At 41.0% G+C, this 22,172-nt stretch overlaps 1 protein-coding gene and 1 non-coding gene across 4 annotated transcripts in view; one reads left to right on the top strand and one right to left on the bottom strand.

The window, feature by feature from the left end:
- Nucleotides 1-22,172, top strand: part of ALDH18A1 (aldehyde dehydrogenase 18 family member A1) — a 46,273-nt gene that overhangs the window by 12,760 nt on the left and 11,341 nt on the right. For 2 of the 3 annotated variants that reach the window (XM_049790837.1, XM_049790836.1), the window contains exons 6-11: nucleotides 1,688-1,846; nucleotides 2,297-2,387; nucleotides 6,547-6,671; nucleotides 7,255-7,399; nucleotides 8,728-8,801; nucleotides 21,403-21,496. In XM_049790837.1, coding sequence (XP_049646794.1) covers nucleotides 1,688-1,846; nucleotides 2,297-2,387; nucleotides 6,547-6,671; nucleotides 7,255-7,399; nucleotides 8,728-8,801; nucleotides 21,403-21,496 — 688 coding nt within the window. The remainder of the gene's footprint in view (nucleotides 1-1,687; nucleotides 1,847-2,296; nucleotides 2,388-6,546; nucleotides 6,672-7,254; nucleotides 7,400-8,727; nucleotides 8,802-21,402; nucleotides 21,497-22,172) is intronic. The other variant, XM_049790838.1, reaches the window with a different exon arrangement.
- LOC125995525 (U8 small nucleolar RNA) lies at nucleotides 6,224-6,362 on the bottom strand. The gene has a single exon (XR_007491030.1). It is a non-coding gene; the product is annotated as a U8 small nucleolar RNA (small nucleolar RNA).

Raw genomic sequence — 22,172 nt, 5'->3', positions numbered from 1 at the left:
TTAAACAATAGGTAATTTCACTTTAAGCCTCCTGCTGGCTGCTTCTTGCACATGTTTAATTAGTGCCTGACCTTTCCTTGCCATGACTGTAATGTGTATACTCACTTTGGATCCAGTTCCATTTTTTATAGGAATCAAGGTCCCTGAAAAGGAGTTTATGATCTGCTTTAACAACAACAAAAGAAGTTCCCATTACATCTTTCCCAATTCTGCATTTTTATTTTCCATCCCACTGCCTATATTGAATTTGGCTTTTCTGGTATATTGTATTCCATAGACAATAATTGTTTTCTTGAAAAAGTGAGTGAATTATTTCCATAAATAATGTTACCATTTTTCTCCATTTTACATTTCATTAAAACTATTGTTCTCAGTACTGTAGCGAGAGCCTGCCAAGAGCATATTCATTCCCGCTTTGACCATTTCAGTACCTACTGAAATGGATCGTCTTTCTCCAGGCTTTCCTATGTTAGATGCTCTGTGTAGCAAAAATTGCCTTTCTAAATGTTTTATTAAAGCATTTAGTCATGAGCTTCAGGAATAATTTCTTGCTGTTTTTCCCATTTATCTTTTTCTTCAATTAAACATTGCCTAAACACCGATTAAAGAAGAACTGTAACTCACTGACTCTTTACCACTTAATATTTCCTAACATAAGGCCAGCCCTTTCAGCTTGTTACTCAAGACTCAACTCCAGAGAGCACTCAGGCTTTTAATTCCATGTGCTCAAACACCATCTCTGTTAAATTCAGTCCTGTTTAGCTGTGGAGCACATGACATTGAGGCCTTGATGCATTTGTCTATTATACTTTTCTGCATAGACAAAACTATTCACTTACCTATGATTCAAATGGCAAGCATCCTAGTCCCTGAATCAGGTGCTAGAACATTGAAATATTATAAAACTCAGTGGACAGCCCCTGTTTCCCCCACTATTTCTTTAAGGTAGATAGTGATTTTTCTCAGTTTTATAGATAGATTAAATTTGGTAAGTCTCTATGAATAAAAATAGTATTCTGATTTTGGGGGGGGCGGGAGTACAGGAAGTTGTACAGCCATCAAACCCAGTGATGCTGAGGGACTATGCATGTTTAGCTGTGTATTCATAAGTGACCCCTGGTAGTGCTCAGGGCCTCATATGTGGTGCCAAAGTCATGACCAATGAAGGCAAATATGCTTTATCTCCCATACTATTTCTGGCCCCCATAAAGCAAAAAGTCTTAAACATGCATAAATAAATCTTCCAAGTGACTCTAAGTTTTTTAAACATCCAAGAATGTGCGCTGTATTATAGATAGGAAGCCCATAGCCCAAGACTCTTTTTCTTTTTTTGGTTTTTGGTTTTTGGGCCACACCCGGCGATGCTCAGGGGTTACTCCTGGCTGTCTGCTCAGAAATAGCTCCTGGCAGGCACGGGGGACCATATGGGACACCGGGATTCAAACCAACCACCTTTGGTCCTGGATCGGCTGCTTGCAAGGCAAACGCCGCTGTGTTATCTCTCTGGGCCCAGCCCAAGACTCTTTTGTTTATTCTTTGTGTTTAGGAGCCATACTGGCTGTGCTCAGGGCTTTATGCTCAGGAAATCAGCTTAAAGTTTAACTCCTAAGTTAATATCTTGATGTGCTTTTCTGGGAATGTTTGTCATTTTGTGCCTTGCTTTTTGCCTTTTATTTGCTCCTTGTAGATTTTGGTAACCAATTTGGATTTCCACGATGAACAGAAGCGCAGAAACCTCAATGGAACACTTCATGAACTCCTCCGAATGAACATCGTCCCCATCGTCAATACAAATGATGCTGTTGTCCCCCCAGCTGAGCCCAATAGTGATCTTCAGGGGGTAAATGTGGGTAAAGTATTTGTAGGGGTTGAGCCTGCTGCAGATAACTAATGTCAAGCAAGCTGTGCTGCATGCACTAACACCGGAAGGTTGTCATAAGCACGATGGAGAAAGTGGAAGACATGTGTCTGGCGTCTTGAAGCATGCAAGTGGCTGATACCATGATGCAGTAACTGCTTAAGTTCTTCGGAAGTCAGGGGCTTTCATTCAACAGAATGAGGTGCTATGGTGATTTCAGATGGTGCTGTGAGCATGACTGTGAGCACTAGAAAGGGCACATTTTTGGGGTTTGCCCTTTGCATTGTATTGTGTTGTGTTTTGCTCAGAGAAGGGGCCTGCATGACTTACTGGTTGCACATTTGGGGCCATTGGCTTTGCCTTCCAGCTGAATGTTTCTGTGAACTTCTTTTCAAGTTGTATTGCAAACTCACTAACTACTTTTTACCTGCATTCCAGGTTATTAGTGTTAAAGATAATGATAGCCTGGCTGCTCGTCTGGCAGTGGAAATGAAAACTGACCTTTTGATTGTCCTTTCAGATGTAGAAGGTACAAAGTAATGTCTTTTTTTTTTTTTTTAATTCAGCCATTGTTTTAAATGCTACATTTTGTCTGAACATGTTCTCTTCTTTGTTTGAGACCTGCTGATCTTTTTTTCATGCTGGACCATTATTTTCTGAGTCATATGATCTGACAAAGGGTTTTAATGAGTTAAACAGTGGGCGAGTCTGAGAGAGGCAGTTTGAATGCTGCGTGTTGTCATTTCCAGAAGTTTCTCTCTCGTTCTCCCCTCTGTCTCTCTCCTTTATGAGATATAATTCCGAAAACATACAATGCACCTATTTACAGTTTACAATTCAGAAGTTTTTCCTCTGTAGTTGTATAACCCTCACCACAGTATTTTTTTTCGCAGTTTTAAAGTATTTACATCACCTGAGCAGTAAACCTCATACTCATAAGCAGTCACTCTTAACTTTTTCTAACCTCTTCAGCCATGTGTAATCTTCACTTTATCCTCTAAATTGATTTTTCTATGTAAGACATTTTATTTAAATTGGAATCATAGAATATGAGAACCTTTGTGGGAGACTTTTTTGTTTGTGGGCCACACCCAATAATGCTCTGGGGTTATCCTTAATTCTGCACTCAGAAATTACTCCTAGTAGGCCTGGAGGACCATATGGGATGCCGGTGATTGAACATGAGTTGGCCATGTACAAGGCAAGTGCCTTACGTGCTGTATTACCACTCCCTTCCCAGGACTTCTTTCACCTAGTTTAATATCTTCAAATTTTATCCATATTTTAGCATGTATTAATACTTTATTTTTTTTTATATATTTTTTGGTTTTGGGCTTGAGAATGTGGAACTTCTCAGGCCCTGTGAAACTGGGCACTACCCAGGCCATCATGAAAGTGTTGGGGGGTGCTTTCAGGGACATAACTGGTTCATAAAAGATCTCAGGAAGCCTCAGGGCTATCGCTGGCAATGCTCTAGGTACTGTGCAGTCCTGGGGCGTAAATCAGAATTGACTTGTGGCTTATGCATCTCAACTCTTCTTTCTCTCTTGCCTCTCAGTACTTTAATTCTTTTTTGGATGCTAGGGGTTGAATTCACACATGAAAGGCTTGTGCTCTAAACACTGAACAATTCCTAGCCTCAATTTTTATCATTAATTAATATTCCCCAGTATAAATATGCCACTCTTTCATCAGCTCAAAGATGCTTAGAATGTTATGATAGGGGGCCGGGAAGGTGGCGCTAGAGGTAAGGTGTCTGCCTTGCAAGAGCTAGCGTAGGATGGACTGTGGTTCGATCCCCCGGCGTCCCATATGGTCCCCCCAAGCCAGGGGCGATTTCTGAGCACATAGCCAGGAGTAACCCCTGAGCGTCAAACGGGTGTGGCCCAAAAACCAAAAAAAAAAAAAAAAAAAGAATGTTACGATAGATGTTGTATGAACATTTGTGTGTAAGTAATTCTTTATCAAAATGTGTCTTAAACTTAGGCATAGAATTTCTGGTTTGTGTGGTAATTCTATCCAGATTTGACCTGGTAAAGAAGTGACACACTCTTTTTCAAAGCATCGGCTTTTTACTTCCCCACCAGCAGTATATGAGGTCGTCTAGTTCTTCCATATTTTGATCATAGTTGACATGAATGTGAAGGGATAGCTTAAAGTATGTTTGATCACTTTCAGCATGTCTTTTCTCTGAGTGGTTTTGCTTATTGTGTGCCAGTTTTTGAGTCACACTTGATGGTATTCAATGGTGGTTGGAAGTGACTTCCCATGGTGATTGGGGGCCGTGTGGTTAGAACTGGCTTCTGTGTTCAAAGCATGCACTGTAGCGTTTAGAGCCATCTCCTTTACTCTCACTTTCCTTTTTTTTTTATTAGATTTGGGGCCACAACCAGCAGTGCTTAGGGCTTCCCCCTGGCTCTGCACTCAGGGATCACTCCTGGGAGTACTCTGGGGGATCATGTGGGATAATGAGATTGAACACAGGTCAACTGTGTGCAAAGCAAGTGCTCTACCCACTCTGCGATTGCTCTGACCCATCACTTACAGTTTTTAAAGTCAGTCATGAGATGAGATCGATTATGTTAAATCTGAGCCACTGTAGGAAACTCAGGCTGTGGAGACTGCTGCGAATTCTTTTATTTCCTTGTTTCTATTTTCCCTCCCCTGTTCTGAATCTCAGAGCCAGCTTGGCTCTCTATTCACTCTCCTCACTTGGCTTAACTATTCCTATGTCACATTTTGAACAATAAGGAATATGGTAATTACATCTGAAATAGGCCAGTTCTGTTTCATAGATTCCCCCCCCCCCCCAAGAGTCTTTCATTGCATTGCCAAGGAAGCTTATTTAATTCCCAGCCCGTACCTGAGACCGATTCAAATGATAGGATTTACTCTCACGCTCCTACTTCAGCAGTGCAGGAAAAGAGAAGACTCCCCCAGGAAGATAGACTGAGCTCTCTTCTGCCTCTAGGAAGTGTGAGATATGCCAGTATTGGGGCTGAAGAGATAGCGCGGAGGTAGTACGTTTGCCTTGCATGCAGAAAGACAGTGGTTCGAATCCCAGCATCCCATATGGTCCCCCGAGCCTGCCAGGAGCGATTTCTGAGTGTAGAGCCAGGAGTAAGCCCTGAGCGCTGCCAGGTGTGACCCAAAAAGCCAAAAAAAAAAAAAAAAGAGAGAGAGAGAGACAGAGAGAGATGTCAGTATCTTCACCTGCAAGAAACATTGGTGCTAGGATTCTCCACAGTTAATCTATCATCTCAGGGTCAGATCAGTAGGTTGAAGTAGATGTAAATGTAAGCAATGATAGAAAACAAGGCACCTCAGCTAATTTATGGAATTTATGCTATGCTGGCTACTTTGTAATTGTGGTACAGCATCTCTGGAAAAAAAGTTTGCCTATTTATTCAGATGAAGAAATATAAAATTAAATTCACAGCAGTTAGATGTTATATTCAGAGTGATATTTGGCAGAGGTCATTTTTAAATCTAAAGCCTGTTTTTATGTTTGTTTATTTCAATCCTGACTGGCAAGATAAAGAATGTGAGTTTAAAAAATCAATATAGAGAGACCCAGTTTGAACTAGACTCAGTATGACAGTTTTAATGTTGCCATAGACCTCAAAATTGGCCATCACCAGATTTGTGTTCATAATTGTAACTATTTGGTTTGTTATTTCATAAATAGTTATTTCTAAACAAAATTCAAAATTTAAATGGTCCTTTTGAAAAAGAGGAATAGGCAGAATGTCAGAACATGATCCCTTTGGAGTCTCTGGAGAAGGTTTGCTTGGATTTGAATTGATTCCCTGTAGCTTTCTGTGAAACCCAAACAGCCTCAGAATCCAAGCCCAGGATTTCATAGTCCTGTCCCTACTGAGGACACAGTCCCTGGGAGCTCTTGAGTGCCACATTCAAATAAAGATGATGAAAGTTTGTCTTCCCATCTCCATAATTGCTGCTGTAGTCTGCCACGGCACTTATTTCTTCCCTCGCTCTCCTGGAAAGAGTTTGCAGAGCAGAGTTATGTTAACGATTTGGAAAAATGGTGTAGAGGGCATGTGAGGTACACTGTAACACTAGAAAAACATAATCAAAATCAGGACAACTCTTCCCAAAACATCCAGATATCTCTGCCTAAAAATATCCATCTGTCCCCAGCCACTGGTAGTTCTTCTTTCCCATATCTCGCAGTGCCTTGAGTTGAAGCTTATATCTCGGGGTGGGATGGGGGGTAGACTAAAGTAATGAAATGTGTGCCCAGACTATGGCCATGCTCTGATGTTAGTAAATGTTCATTTATTAGTAAGCAGCAAAGTTAAAGGAATCTGTAAGGTCACACTTCTGGGACCATTTTTTTTTTTAATCAGATAGGAGCAATCAGGGTATTTCAGGCCCCGACCCCCAGGAGGCGTTAATCACGCGTTAAGCGGGCTCCACTCATCATTTTCTCGCTGCCCTCCCTCAAGGGGGAGGAACAGGTAAGGATTATCCTACCTGACGATGGGACCATTGTCCCAACCAGTGTGGTTGACTCCACTGATCCCTTGCTACCTTTTGGTGGAAAGGCAGAATTTTAATGATTCATTTTCAGAGTGGTTGGCAGGTATCTCAGAGATACCTGTCTTTCAAGCTACTTGTACTCGCTTCTAGCCAAGGAATGTTATTGACTGCTCTCTGCTTTCCAGGCCTCTTTGACAGCCCACCAGGGTCAGATGATGCAAAGCTCATTGATATCTTTTATCCTGGAGATCAACAGTCCGTCACATTTGGAACCAAATCAAGAGTGGGAATGGGAGGCATGGAAGCCAAGGTAAGAATCTGTACATTCACTGACCAGAAAAGTTAGAAAAGCAAAGCAGTATTTCAGCAATTTTACTTTGGCAAATGTTTGGTGAGGGGTCCTAATAATTCAGATGCTAGGCATAAGCACACTTATCCACACTTATTATGCATGTATATATGAGTTCAATGCTTATTACTTATATATTTAATAATATATGTAGATTCTTTATTCATATTATATAAAAAACTATTCATATTATATGCCTTTGTGAGTATGTTTTTGTATTCTGCACTGATTCAAACATTCCCATAAGTTCGAAAGTTAAGTATCACATTGCAGGGCCAGAGCAATAGCACAGCGGTAGGGCATTTGCCTTACACATGGCTGACCCAGGACAGACCTAAATTCGATCCCCAGTATCCCATATGGTCCCCCAAACAAGGAGCGATTTCTGAGCGCAGAGCCAGGAGTAACCCCTGAGCATCACTGGGTGTGCATCCCCCCAAAATACCGTATCACATTGTATTTTAGACATATTTATAATTTTAAAGGGTACATGACTGGCCCCTGCAAGGTCTGAATCTTACCTTTGTATCTAACTGCCCATCAGGTGAAAGCAGCCCTCTGGGCTCTGCAAGGTGGCACTTCTGTAGTTATTGCAAATGGGACTCATCCAAAGGTATCTGGACATGTCATCACAGACATTGTAGAGGGAAAGAAAGTCGGAACTTTCTTCTCTGAAGTAAAGCCTGCAGGTAAGTACAAATCCTTTAGCCTAAGGATAATAGTTGGTGACATCAAGCCTAGGAGGGACTGAACTCAGCTGTCTCTCTCTCTCTCTCTCTCTGGAAAGAGTAAGCATCTCGGGGCAAAAGCAATAGCACAGACTTGGGTTCCATAATTGGCATCCCACATGGTCTACCAGGAATGATTTCTGAGTGAAGAGTCAGGAGTGGGACCGGTGAGGTGGCGCTAGAGGTAAGGTATCTGCCTTGCAAGCGCCAGCCACGAAGGACCGCGGTTTGATCCCCCGGTGTCCCATATGGTCCCCCCCAAGCCAGGGGCAATTTCTGAGCCTTAGCCAGGAGTAACCCCTGAGCATCAAACGGGTGTGGCCCAAAAAACAAAGAGTCAAGAGTAATCCCTGAGCACTGTTGGGTGTGGACCAAAACAAAACAAACAAAAAAGAATAAGCATCTTAGTGTCATCTATTATGAGTTATGGCATTGTTTGTAACAGTGCTTGGCAAAATTGAAGTTTGCTCTGCTTTTGTAAAATTTTATATAACATGCCTAACTTGATCTCTTGTTCTTTTCAAAATCACCAAATTAAGGATTATATTCACTAATATTGCTACTGTGAACATAGAAATGCAGTATCTTTTCTGTCTTATATTTTTGGGCATTTGGAGTATATTCCTAGAAGTGGATAGCTGGGTCATATGGACACTCAGTTTCTTTCTTTTTTTTTTTTTTTTTTTTTTTTCCTTTTGACTGTCCAGTATTGTAATCCTAAAAGACTGGTTCAGTCTACAGTCCCACTAGCAGTGAATAAGGGTCTCTTTTTCCCTGTATATACCAACACTAATGTGGTGTTTCTTTTTGATGAGTACCAGTCTTTCTGGTGTGAGGTGATATTTCCTTGTTGTTTTGATGAACATTTTCCAGGTTATTAGTATCTGTGCTCATGACAGGTTCTAATCAGCACAGGAGATGCAGAAAGGCATGAAGGACTTGTCACATATTGTCAAGTGAATGCTGTGGTATCGGTGTGCTTGTTTTACAAAGAAATCCTTCTGACCAACAGGCATATGGCAATACCAGATAAACTCAGGCATAAGCATAAGAGCTTACCATTTAGTTGAGCAGACCACGTATTCTATGTCTTTTATTTGTTGTTTAGTTCTTTCCCATTCTACTTGGGCTTATATTTTCAAATATGTATAAAAGATTTCTGTATATAGGTGAAGCAACTCTAACTCTTATGCACTGGAGAGCATTTGCTGATATTCTAAGCTTCATTGCATCTCTGGTGAAAAGGAAGTAAGTGTACTGTGTTCTAACCATTGTGAACGTGCTCATAGGCCCCACTGTTGAGCAGCAGGGGGAGATGGCTCGATCAGGAGGAAGGACATTGGCCACGCTGGATCCTGAGCAGGTAATGTTCTTGTTGGGAGTTGTTTTAGATTTCTTGATTTAAGTATCAGATGTTTAGAAAAATTCTAATCAGGACAGAGAGAGCTCAGTGGACTGAGTACTTGCTTTGCATGCCAGAGCCCCAGGTCGATCCCTGAAACCACATGATCCCTTAAAGTACAGTGCTGGAGTGATTCCCTAAAGTGATTTCCTAAAGCACAGTGCTGTTGTAGCTCCTGAGCACCATCAAAAGTAACAAAAACACAAAAAATTCTAAGTAGAAAAATATCTTCATTTTTTGGGGGGAGGGGGGGAATGGGTCACACTCAGCAGCGCTCAGGGGTTACTCCTGGCTGTATGCTCAGAAATCGCTACTGGCAGGCTTGGGAACCATATGGGATGCTGGGATTTGAACCACCGTCCTTCTGCGTCGAAAATACCTTCTTTTTAACATTTAATTTAAAGAGCATGCATCACATAGTTGATCATAGTTTCATAATTTATCTTAATACATTTGTTTCCAGATAAGTGAGAGGAAAAAAGATTTTTTGTTTGTTTGTTTTTTGGGTCATACCCAGTGGCGCTCAGGGGTTACCCCTGGCTCTGCACTAAGAAGTCGCTCTTGGCAGGCTCGGGGGACCATATGGGATGCCGGGATTTGAGCTACCTTCTTTCCTGGATTGGCTGCATGCAAGGCAAACACCTTACTGCTGTGCTATCTCTCTGGCTCCAAGAAAAAAAAATTTTTTAAAAAGTAAAAAAGGAAGAGAAAAGAAAAGAAAAAAGAAGTATAGCAGCAAGCAAATTTCTGAAAATTATTGTATTTCCATGAGGTCATTAAGTCACTGTCAGAATGTTTAGTAACTTCTTCCTAGCTTATCATTCTGTTATTTCATTTGTTTCTGAACATTAAGAGACTTCAGTTATACATTAACATCTAAATTGGTGTGTTCCCATGGAGATGACAGTATTTATTTTCTTTATTTAGACACTCAATTACAAGAGTGTTAATGAACAGTTGGGTTTGTATTTTTTTTTAATGCATAATTTTTTTTTTATTTAAACACCTTGATTACATACATGATTGTGTTTGGGTTTCAGTCATAAAAGGAACACCACCCATCACCAGTGCAACATTCCCATCACCCAAGTCCCAAATCTCCCTCCTCCCCACCCAACCCCCGCCTGTACCCTAAACAGGCTCTACATTTCCCTCATACATTCTCAATATTAGGACAGTTCAAAATGTAGTTATTTCTCTAACTAAACTCATCACTCTTTGTGGTGAGCTTCCTGAGGTGAGCTGGAACTTCCAGCTCTTTTCTCTTTTGTGTCTGAAAATTATTATTACAAGGGTGTCTTTCATTTTTCTTAAAACCCATAGATGAGTGAGACCATTCTGCGTTTTTCTCTCTCTCTCTGACTTATTTCACTCAGCATAATAGATACCATGTACATCCATGTATAGGAAAATTTCATGACTTCATCCTGACAGCTGCATAATATTCCATTGTGTATATGTACCACAGTTTCTTTAGCCATTCGTCTGTTGAAGGGCATCTTGGTTGTTTCCAGAGTCTTGCTATGGTAAATAGAGCTGCAATGAATATAGGTGTAAGGAAGGGGTTTTTGTATTGTATTTTTGTGTTCCTAGGGTATATTCCTAGGAGTGGTATAGCTGGATCGTATGGGAGCTCGATTTCCAGTTTTTGGAGGAATCTCCATATCGCTTTCCATAAAGGTTGAACTAGACAGCATTCCCACCAGCAGTGGATAAGAGTTCCTTTCTCTCCACATCCCCGCCAACACTGTTTATTCTCATTCTTTGTGATGTGTGCCATTCTCTGGGGTGTGAGGTGGTATCTCATCGTTGTTTTGATTTGCATCTCCCTGATGATTAGTGATGTGGAACATTTTTTCATGTGTCTTTTGGCCATGCGTATTTCTTCTTTGTCAAAGTGTCTGTTCATTTCTTCTCCCCATTTTTTGGTGGGGTTAGATGTTTTTTTCTTGTAAAGTTCTGTCAGTGCCTTGTATATTTTGGAGATTAGCTCCTTATCTGATGGGTATTGGGTGAATAGTTTCTCCCACTCAGTGGGTGGCTCTTGTATCCTGGGCACTATTTCCTTTGAGGTGCAGAAGCTTCTCAGCTTAATATATTCCCATCTGTTAATCTCTGCTTTCACTTGCTTGGAGAGTGCAGTTTCCTCCTTGAAGATGCCTGTAATGTCCTGGAGTGTTTTGCCTATGTGCTGTTCTATATATCTTATGGTTTTGGGGCTGATATCGAGGTCTTTAATCCATTTGGATTTTACCTTTGTACATGATGTTAGCTGGGGGTCTAAGTTTAATTTTTTGCAAGTGGCTATCCAATTGTGCCAACACCACTTGTTGAAGAGGCTTTCCCTGCTCCATTTAGGATTTCCTGCTCCTTTATCAAAAATTAGATGGTTGTATCTCTGGGGAACATTTTCTGAGTATTCAAGCCTATTCCACTGATCTGAGGACCTATCCTTATTCCAATACCATGCTGTTTTGATAACTGTTGCTTTGTAGTACAGTTTAAAGTTGGGAAAAGTAATTCCTCCCATATTCTTTTTCCCAATGATTGCTTTAGCTATTCGAGGGTGTTTATTGTTCCAAATGAATTTCAAAAGTGTCTGATCCACTTCTTTGAAGAATGTCATGGGTATCTTTAGAGGGATGGCATTAAATCTGTATAATGCCTTGGGGAGTATTGACATTTTGATGATGTTAATCCTGCCAATCCATGAGCAGGGTATGTGTTTCCATTTCCGTGTGTCCTCTCTTATTTCTTGGAGCAGAGTTTTATAGTTTTCTTTGTATAGGTCCTTCACATATTTAGTCAAGTTGATTCCAAGATATTTGAGTTTGTGTGGTACTATTGTGAATGGGGTTGTTTTCTTAATGTCCATTTCATCCTTATTACTATTGGTATATAGAAAGGCCATTGATTTTTGTGTGTTAATTTTGTAGCCTGCCACCTTGCTATATGAGTCTATTGTTTCTAGAAGCTTTTTGATAGAGTCTTTAGGGTTTTCTAAGTAGAGTATCATGTCATCTGCAAACAGTGAGAGCTTGACTTCTTCCTTTCCTATCTGGATTCCCTTGATATCCTTTTCTTGCCTAATCACTATAGCAAGTACTTCCAGTGCTATGTTGAATAGGAGTGGTGAGAGAGGACAGCCTTGTCTTGTGCCAGAATTTAGAGGGAAGGCTTTCAGTTTTTCTCCATTGAGGATAATATTTGCCACTGGCTTGTGGTAGATGGCCTTCACTATATTGAGAAAGGTTCCCTCCATTCCCATCTTGCTGAGAGTTTTGATCAAGAATGGGTGTTGGACCTTATCAAATGCTTTCTCTGCATCTATTGATATGATCATGTGGTTTTTATTTTTCTTGTTATTGATGTTGTGTATTATGTTGATAGATTTACGGATGTTAAACCAGCCTTGCATTCCTGGGATGAAACCTACTTGATCGTAGTGGATGATCTTCTTAACGAGGCATTGAATCCTATTTGCCAGGATTTTGTTGAGGATCTTTGCATCTGCATTCATCAGTGATATTGGTCTGTAATTTTCTTTTTTGGTAGCGTCTCTGTCTGGTTTAGGTATCAAGGTGATGTTGGCTTCATAAAAGCTATTTGGAAGTGTTTCTGTTTGTTCAATTTCATGAAAGAGTCTTGCCAAGAGTGGCAGTAGTTCCTCTTGGAAAGTTTGATAGAATTCATTAGTGAATCCATCTGGACCTGGGCTTTTGTTTTTCGGCAGACATTTGATTACTGTTTTAATTTCATCAATGGTGATGGGGGTGTTTAGATATGCTACATCCTCTTCCTTCAACCGTGGAAGATTATAAGAGTCCAAGAATTTATCCATTTCTTCCAGGTTCTCATTTTTAGTGGCGTAGAGTTTTTCAAAGTAGTTTCTGATTACCCTTTGAATCTCTGTCATATCAGTAGTGATCTCTCCTTTTTCATTCCTGATACGAGTTATCAAGTTTCTCTCTCTCTCTTTCTTTGTTAGGTTTGCCAGTGGTCTATCAATCTTGTTTATTTTTTCAAAGAACCAACTTCTGCTTTCGTTGATCTTTCGGATTGTTTTTTGAGTTTCCACTTCGTTGATTTCTGCTCTCAGCTTTGTTATTTCCTTCTGTCTTCCTATTCTTGGGTCCTTTTGTTGAGCATTTTCTAGTTCTATTAGCTGTGTCATTAAGCTACTCAGGTAAGCTCCTTCTTCCTTCCTGATGTGTGCTTGCAAAGCTATAAATTTTCCTCTCAGTACTGCTTTTGCTGTGTCCCATAAGTTCTGAGAGTTTGTGTCTTTATTGTCATTTGTTTCCAGGAACCTTTTGATTTCCTCCTTGATTTCATCTCGGACCCACTGGTTATTGAGCATGAGGCTGTTTAACTTCCAGGTGTTAAAGTGTTTCTTCTGAGTCCCTTTGGAGTTCACAAATAATTTCAGAGCCTTGTGGTCAGCGAAGGTAGCCTGCAAAATTTCTATCCTCTTGATCTTATGGAGGTATGTTTTATGTGCCAGCATGTAGTCTATCCTGGAGAATGTCCCATGTACATTGGAGAAGAATGTATCCAGGTTTCTGGGGATGGAGTGTCCTATATATATCCACTAGGCCTCTTTCTTCCATTTCTCTCCTCAGGTCTAGTATATTCTTGTTGGGTTTCAGTCTGGTTGACCTGTCCAGTGTTGACAAAGCCGTGTTAAGGTCCCCCACAATTATTGTGTTGTTGTTGATATTATTTTTCAGATTTGTCAACAGTTGTACTAAATATTTTGCTGGCCCCTCATTCGGTGCATATATGTTTAGGAGAGTGAATTCTTCCTGCTCTACGTACCCCTTGATTAATATAAAATGTCCGTCTTTGTCCCTTACAACCTTCCTGAGTATAAAGTTTGCATTATCTGATATTAGTATGGCCACTCCAGCTTTTTTATGGGTGTTGTTTGCTTGGATAACTTTTCTCCAGCCTTTTATTTTGAGTCTATGTTTGTTCTGACTATTCAGGTGCGTTTCTTGTAGGCAGCAGAAGGTTGGATTGAGTTTTTTGATCCATTTAGCCACTCTGTGTGAGTGAGTTTTGCTGGGTATAGTATTCTGGGTGAAGCATTCATTTCATTCAGTCTTGTCACAATATCCCACCACTGCTTTCTGGCATTGAGCGTTTCTGGTGACAGGTCTGCTGTAAATCTCAGGGAAGCTTGCTTGAACATGATTTCCCCTTTTGATCTTGCTGTTTTCAGAATTCTGTCTCTATCTGTGGGATTTGTCATTGTGACTAGGATGTGTCTTGGGGTGGTTTTTCTGGGGTCTCTTTTGGTTGGTACTCTTCGGGCATGCAGGATTTGATCACATATATTCTTTAGCTCTGGAAGTTTCTCTTTAATGATGTTCTTGACCATTGATTCTTCCTGGAAATTTTCTTCCTGGGTCTCTGGGACTCCAATGATTCTTAAGTTGTTTCTGTTGATCTTATCATAGACTTCTATTTTCGTCTGTTCCCATTCTTTGACTAATTTTTCCATTGTCTGCTCATTTGCTTTAAGTTTTTTGTCCAATCTCTCCTGCTGTATGGAATTGTTATGTATCTCATCTTCCACAGCACCAAGTCTATTCTCAGCTTCTGATACCCTGTCCCAGAGCTTATCCATTTTGTCATTCACTTCGTTTACTGACTTTTTCAGTCCTGTTAGTTGACATGTTATTTCAGTTTGGAGTTTTGTCATTTCTGCCTTCATATTTTCTTGGTTCTTATTAGTGTTCTGTTCAACTCAATCCATGGTTTCTTGGAGTCTGTTGAGCACCTTCCATATTGCTAGTCTAAAGTCCTTATCTGAGAGGTTGATTAGTTGTTCAGTCATTATCTGGTCCTCAGAATTGTCATCTTCATTCTCTATGTCTGATGCTGGCCTGCGTTGTTTCCCCATTGTCACACTTGTATTGTGGGTTTTTCTACGTGTTGTGGTGGTATTCATTGTCTATATGATGTAGGCAGCACACTCCTCTGGCTCCTCCCTTTCTGGATGGGCTGACTTGCCTCTAAGGGAGGGGAGTCCTCCGTGGATGAAGCCTCACACTGGGTCAAATCTTAGGCCCGAGCATGCAACAGAGAAGACAGTCCAGAGAGAAATGTTTGCTTCTGTGATATAGCGCCGTTCTTAGTGTGATTTTTCCTTCTTGTTGCAATGGAGTTCTTTCCTTAGAAAGAGTGCACGGCCGCGTAGCGAAGCGGAGTTTCACGCAAGAGGACAGTAGACAGACATAGACAGGTCACACTCACAGTCTTTCACAGCTGAGCCCCACTGGGCCGGTGTACTTTCGCGGATTTTCCCCGCCTGGTGTCACACACAGGGAGCCAGCTTTTGCAAAGGTTAGCCGGTTTTTATGCTCTGAAGTCCCTCCCTGAAAATGGCGTCTGGGCGAGCGAGGTTTCTGGAGGCTCTTTTTGCCCCACTCGCAAGAGTTTCACGCAAGAGGACAGTAGACAGACATAGACAGGTCACACTCACAGTCTTTCACAGCTGAGCCCCACTGGGCCGGTGTACTTTCGCGGATTTTCCCCGCCTGGTGTCACACCGGGTTTGTATTTTTTACGAATACAAAGTTGTTCATGATTGAATTCAGTCATACAATGAACAATACCTTTCACCAGTGTACAGTGAGGACATTGGTGGTGGAAATTTTGCAGTGGGGGTGATATTATAAACAAAATGAAGTCACAATCTCATGATCCAGAAATTCAAAGCACTATTGCTGATACTGTGGGTTTTGCAGGGCATGTTTTTGGCTGCCAGGTCTTCTAAAAGTATGAAAAAATGAGATAGGGTCCCTCATTCACTCCAAAAAAAGTCCGAGTGATAATAGCTCAAATACTAACATACCTGGAGTATGGTCAGATGGATGTCTCTTCAGAGAGCTGTAAAAGACTGGTCAGGCAGGGCTTTACACAAAGCAGTAGTTAAATGGATGATGGGTACACCAGATGTGGCTTCAGCAGGGTGGGAGCTTGGCCCACTCTCTTCTCCCAAGATTGCCAGCTTTTGAGCTGCATGGCCAGTGTACCCATTTTCTTTGGCTGGTGTATATCTCTTGAACAGAATTAGTTTATCGAACCGACTGTGTGCTGACATGGTGACTGTGTTTTAGGACTGAAAAATACCTTCTTAAATTTTTGTCTTTCTCTCACTTCACTTCCTCTAAAAATCCAAAGGATAGGAATGTTTAATTAAAAAAAAAATGTTAGGCCAGAGTGATAATACAGTGATAGAGCACTTGTCTTGCATACAACCAACTTGGGTTGCATCCTATATAGTCCCCTGTTCCCCACTAGAAGTGATTCCTGAGTACAGAGTCAGAAGTTATCCCAGAACACTGCCGGGTGTAGCTCCAAAAAAAAAAAAAAATTAAAAATCCAGATGTCTACCTCACCTTTGTAAAACTTTGCTTAGAGTCTTAAATGAGTGTTTTTTTATGTATGTAATTTTTAATAGTTGAAACATACCTTTAAGGATACTTTATTGTATTAATAACACAGAAGTTATTCAACATAATACTGATACAACTACAAAGTTTTAAATTTTCTTTACTTCTAAAGCATATTTTCCTGAAATTATCTTAAATAGTTACAGTTTCAGCATAAAAAGATATTCTATTTCTGCAAAGTACAGTTGAAAAGCAATGCCCTTTACCCTGCTCGTGGATTGGCAGGATTAACATCATCAAAATGGCAATACTCCCCAAGGCATTATACAGATTTAATGCTATCCCTCTAAAGATACCCATGACATTCTTCAAAGAAGTAGATCAGACACTTTTGAAATTTATTTGGAACAATAAACACCCTCGAATTGCCAAAGCAATCATTGGGAAAAAGAATATGGGAGGAATTACTTTCCCCAACTTTAAACTGTACTACAAAGCAATAGTTATCAAAACAGCATGGTATTGGAATAAGGACAGGCCCTCAGATCAGTGGAATAGGCTTGAATACTCAGAAAATTTTCCCCAGACATACAATCAACTAATTTTTTATAAAGGAGCAGGAAACCCTAAATGGAGCAGGGAAAGCCTCTTCAACAAGTGGTGTTGGCACAATTGGATAGCTGCTTGCAAAAAATTGAACTTAGACCCCCAGCTATCATCATGTACGAAGGTAAAATCCAAATGGATTAAAGACCTCGATATCAGCCCCAAAACCATAAGATATATAGAACAGCACATAGGCAAGACACTCCAGGACATTACAGGCATCTTCAAGGAGGAAACTGCACTCCCCAAGCAAGTGAAAGCTGAGATTAACAGATGGGAATATATTAAGCTGAGAAGCTTCTGCACCTCAAAGGAAATAGTGCCCAGGATACAAGAGCCACCCACTGAGTGGGAGAAACTATTCACCCAATACCCATCAGATAAGGGGCTAATCTCCAAAATATACAAGGCACTGACAGAACTTTACAAGAAAAAAACATCTAATCCCATCAAAAAATGGGGAGAAGAAATGAACAGACACTTTGACAAAAAAGAAATACAAATGGCCAAAAGACACATGAAAAAGTGCTCCACATCACTAATCATCAGGGAGATGCAAATCAAAACAACGATGAGATACCACCTCACACCACAGAGAATGGCACACATCACAAAGAATGAGAATAAACAGTGTTGGCGGGGATGTGGGGAGAAAGGAACTCTTATCCACTGCTGGTGGGAATGCCGTCTAGTTCAACCTTTATGGAAAGCGATATGGAGATTCCTCCAAAAACTTGAAATCGAGCTCCCATATGATCCAGCTATACCACTCCTAGGAATATACCCTAAGAACACAAAAATACAGTACAAAAACCCCTTCCTTACACCCATATTCATTGCAGCACTATTTACCATAGCAAGACTCTGGAAACAACCAAGATGCCCTTCAACAGATGAATGGCTAAAGAAACTGTGGTACATATACACAATGGAATATTATGCAGCTGTCAGGAGAGATGAAGTCATGAAATTTTCTTATACATGGATGTACACGGAATCTATTATGCTGAGTGAAATAAGCCAGAGAGAGAGAGAAAAACACAGAATGGTCTCACTCATCTATGAGTTTTAAGAAAAATGAAAGACATTCTTGCAATAATAATTTTTAGACACAAAAGAGAAAAGAGCTGGAAGTTCCAGCTCACCACAGGAAGCTCACCACAAAGAGTGATGAGTTTAACTAGAGAAATAACTACATTCTGAACTTTCCTAATAATGAGAATGTATGAGGGAAATGGAGAGCCTGTTTAGAGTACAGGCAGGGGTTAGGTGGGGAGGAGGGAGACTTGGGACATTGGTGGTGGGAATGTTGCACTGTTGATGGGTGGCGTTCTTTACATGACTGAAACCCAAACACAATCATGTATGTAATCAAGGTGTTTAAATAAAAAAAAAATAAAGTGGAAAAAAAAAAAAGAAAAGCAATGCCCTTAATTCCCCTTGATAAAAATTATTATGAAGAGGCCAGAGAGATAGCATGGAGGTAAGATATTTGCCTTTCATGCCGAAGGTCATTGGTTCGAATTCCGGCATCCTATATGGTCCCCCAAGCCTGCCAGGAGCGATTTCTGAGCATAGAGCCAGGAGTAACCCCTGAGGGCTGCCGGATGTAACCAAAAAAAAAAAAAAAAAAAAAAAAAAAACTTATTATGAAGTTGTGCATAAATAAGACAGAATAGTATGTCATAAGCATAAACTGAATTAAATTGGTTCACGATTTGTGACAAGAATTTAGAAAAATGCCTACCACAAAGTAGCTGTTATATATTTGACGTTTTTGTTCTGTAATTGTGAGAATAGCTCTATTTTCTTTAGTTGGACTTAAGACTGTAGAAAAGAGTGATTGAAGGGGCTGGAGCAATAAAATAAGTCAGTGGTAGAGCACTTGCCTTGCACACGGCCAACCCAGGACAGACCCATGCTTGATCTTTGGCATCCCATATGGTCCCCCCAAGTCTGTCAAGAATTTCTGACTGCAGAGCTATGAGTAACCTTTGAGTGCTGCCAGGTGTGGCCCAAATACCCCCCCTGAAATAAAATAAATAACATTGGAATATACAAAAAAGAGTTAAAATAATGCTGTGAAGCTGCCAAAAGAACTTAAGTTGGGGATCTCCCTCTCCCTCCCATTTCTCTCTCCCTCTGAGAGATTCTATAGCATTTGATTTCCTCCTCTGTAAGATGACAGTTCCACTGTGAGAGGTCTCTAATCTGCCATAGCATTCCTGTCACTAGCAGTGTGTAAGCAAGACTCTTTTATGCGTAAGCAAGAATTCAGAGGTTCTTCGTGTCTGTTTCCTTGATTTGAAACTACACACGTTTAGAAATGGAGGTGGCCACTCTCTGAGGTCTCATTCCTTCTCTTATTTTACCTGTGGATGATTTTGTTTGTTTTCAAAGCAAGTCACACTATTAGGTTTGTGCTAGTCAAACATTGCAACTCCCTATTGATTCCTTGATTCCCAGTTAGTTGAGTTGCTCATCTCTCCTTGATTTATACCCCCAGCCCCACTCCATTTGTCTCCATGTGAGACCCAAGGTAACTTTTCATCGACTTTGATGTTTTGGTCAGAAACATGAAAACTATGAGACCAGGGAGAGACTAATTATGCCACATAGAGTATCATGGGCATAGAGTGTAGGGAAATTACTATTCTGTGTCACCTAACTTACCTGTCAATTAGAAGCCTAAGTGCCTGCTCTGACTCTGTTGTCACAGCCCTCTCTTGCCCAGAATCATTTAGTCACCCAGGCTGTTAATGCCAGGAGACCTGATGGAAGCTGGAGCTAGGTTTCCAAGGGTTGTGAGGCTTATGGGTAGTTCTTTGGTCTAAAAAGGAAAAGATGGGGCCCGGAGAGATAGCACAGCAGCATTTGCAAGCAGCCAATCCAGGACCAAAGGTGGTTGGTTCGAATCCCAGTGTCCCATATGGTCCCCTGTGCCTGCCAGGAGCTATTTCTGAGCAGACAGCCAGGAGTAACCCCTGCGCATCGCCAGGTGTGACCCAAAAACCAAAAATAATAATAATAATAATAATAATAATAAAAAGGAAAAGATGGTCAGAGAGATAGTACATGGAGGAAGGCCTTGTATACTGTGGACCAGGGTTTGATTTAGTACCCTGAAGGGTCCCTGGAGCCCCAATAAGAGTGATCCCTAGGGGCCGGAGAGATAGCATGGAGGTAAGGGTGTTTGCCTTGCATGCAGAAGGACTGTGGTTTGAATCCCGGCATCCCATATGGTTCCCGAGCCTGCCAGGAGCAAAGAGCCAAGAGAATCCCCTGAGCACTGCCGGGTGTAAACCAAACACCCAAAAAACAAAAAAAAAAAAAAACAAATCCTGGCATGGCCCAAATACCAAAATAAAAGTGATAGTCCAGCAGCTAATGCACTTACCTTGCATGCAGCCAACTCCAACTCAATCCCTGGTAGCTCAAAGAAGGAAAGAGAAGAAATAGTAAAGGACAGCAGGATAGTAGATGGGAGGAGAAGGGACAGAAGAAGGAGGGGAGAGGATGGGGAGAAGAGAAGAAATAAGAGCTCAGTGATCCCTGAGCACCACTGGGTTGATTCAAACCACCTCCTCTACCTCCAAAGAAGAAAATTTTGAATAATTAGAAGTAGAGACAGGAGAACAAATGGGAGAGAACTTTTCTCATTTCATGCCTTTAGAAGTTTCACAATGATTTTCTTTTTCTTTCTTTTTTTTTTTTTTTTTTTTTTTTTGGTTTTTGGGTCACACCTGGCAGTGCTCAGGGGTTACTCCTGGCTCTATGCTCAGAAACCGCTTCTGGCAGGCTCGGGGGACCATATGGGATGCCAGGATTCCAACTATCGTCCTTCTGCATGAAAGGCAAACGCCTTACCTCCATGCTATCTCTCTGGCCCCACAATGATTTTCTAATTTCCTAATCTTGGTGAATAATGACTGGGGTATTTTAAAGCATCTAGGACTGGGTTTCCCCCTCTTGACTGAATTATTAAATGTCCAAAAGTAAAAGCAGAAACATTTCTAGGAAATAAATGTGGCTGGTGATAGGAATATGTGGGGCTATGTGCATCATGCAAATTCAGAATGTGCCTCTATCTTGTGACAAATTGGGACACTCACCACTTCTCTTTCCCACTGTTCAACCAAGGTTTAAGAATTATAATAATCAAGAGTGGTCAGGAGGAATAAATGTAAAAAATGGGGATGTAAGAAACAGATTTTGGGTCCGGAGCAATAGCATAGTGGGTAGGGCATTTGCCTTGCATGTGGCTGACCTGGGTTTGATCTTTGGCATTTTATACAGTCTCCTGAGCCTGCCAGTAGTAATTTCTGAGCACAGAGCCAGGAATAACCCTTGAACGCCACCAGTTGTGCCCTCCCCACAAGAAATAGAGATTGCCAGGAAAGAGGGGAGGAGGGAAGTGAGGGGTGCAGTGGTTGGAAATGGACCGATTGAAATAAGGATATTATAGGGGTAACCTTAGACTGTGGAGTGGGACCTGTCATGAAGTCTTCTTGGATGATCATTTTACTTGTTTAATGATTCACCTTTCTTCCTAGAGAGCAGAAATCATCCATCATCTAGCTGATCTGTTGACGGACCAGCGTGATGAGATCCTGTTAGCCAACAAAAAAGACTTGGAGGAGGCAGAGGGTAAAGGCACTTTAGGATCACTATTACAGAGGGTTGTGTATCAGCTGTTCATTGTTTCTCTTACAGTTTTTAGTCCTGTCTTAATAGTATTGTAGAAGGCTTATGTCCTAGGCTTTATTACCCTATCCTTGAGGGTAGGAGTCAGTATTCATTGGGCTTTTTCAACCTACGTGCTTTTTCAACCCTGCCCTTTCCTAAACATTCCAGAAGTGTCCTTTTCCATACTGCACTAATTGTGAGTCATATCTGCTACGATAATTTTAAGACAGGAAAGAAAAATTGAGAACCCTGCCTACAGCTTTGGACAGTCAGCTCATAAAAGCTAAGATGACTGAGGTCTTTCTCTGTTGCCAGACACTGTGCTCTGGGCTTTAGGGCCAGGATCTCATTTAGTCTTTGCAACACAATGCCTGTGAGGTGCTTGCTCCTGGTTATCTCCCTTTTACAGAGCTAAGAACTGAGACACAGAGTTTCTTATGCCTAAAGCCATGAGAACAGTGATAAGCCAAGACTCTGGTTAACTGGGCATATAAAATAGCTATAGAAAGAATACTGCCTGCAATGAAAAGCAGCTTATCTCCTGGTTACTTAGCCAGTGTGTGGTCTGCTCAGAACTAGCTATACATACTACCCAGAGATGCCCTGGAAGTGCTCGAGATAAACAGGTTGAGTCAGT

This window comes from Suncus etruscus, chromosome 17 (genome assembly GCF_024139225.1).
Source record: "Suncus etruscus isolate mSunEtr1 chromosome 17, mSunEtr1.pri.cur, whole genome shotgun sequence".
NCBI lineage: Eukaryota > Metazoa > Chordata > Mammalia > Eulipotyphla > Soricidae > Suncus > Suncus etruscus.
Note: the sequence above shows the minus strand (reverse complement) of the source record. Positions and strands in the feature narration are given on the sequence as shown.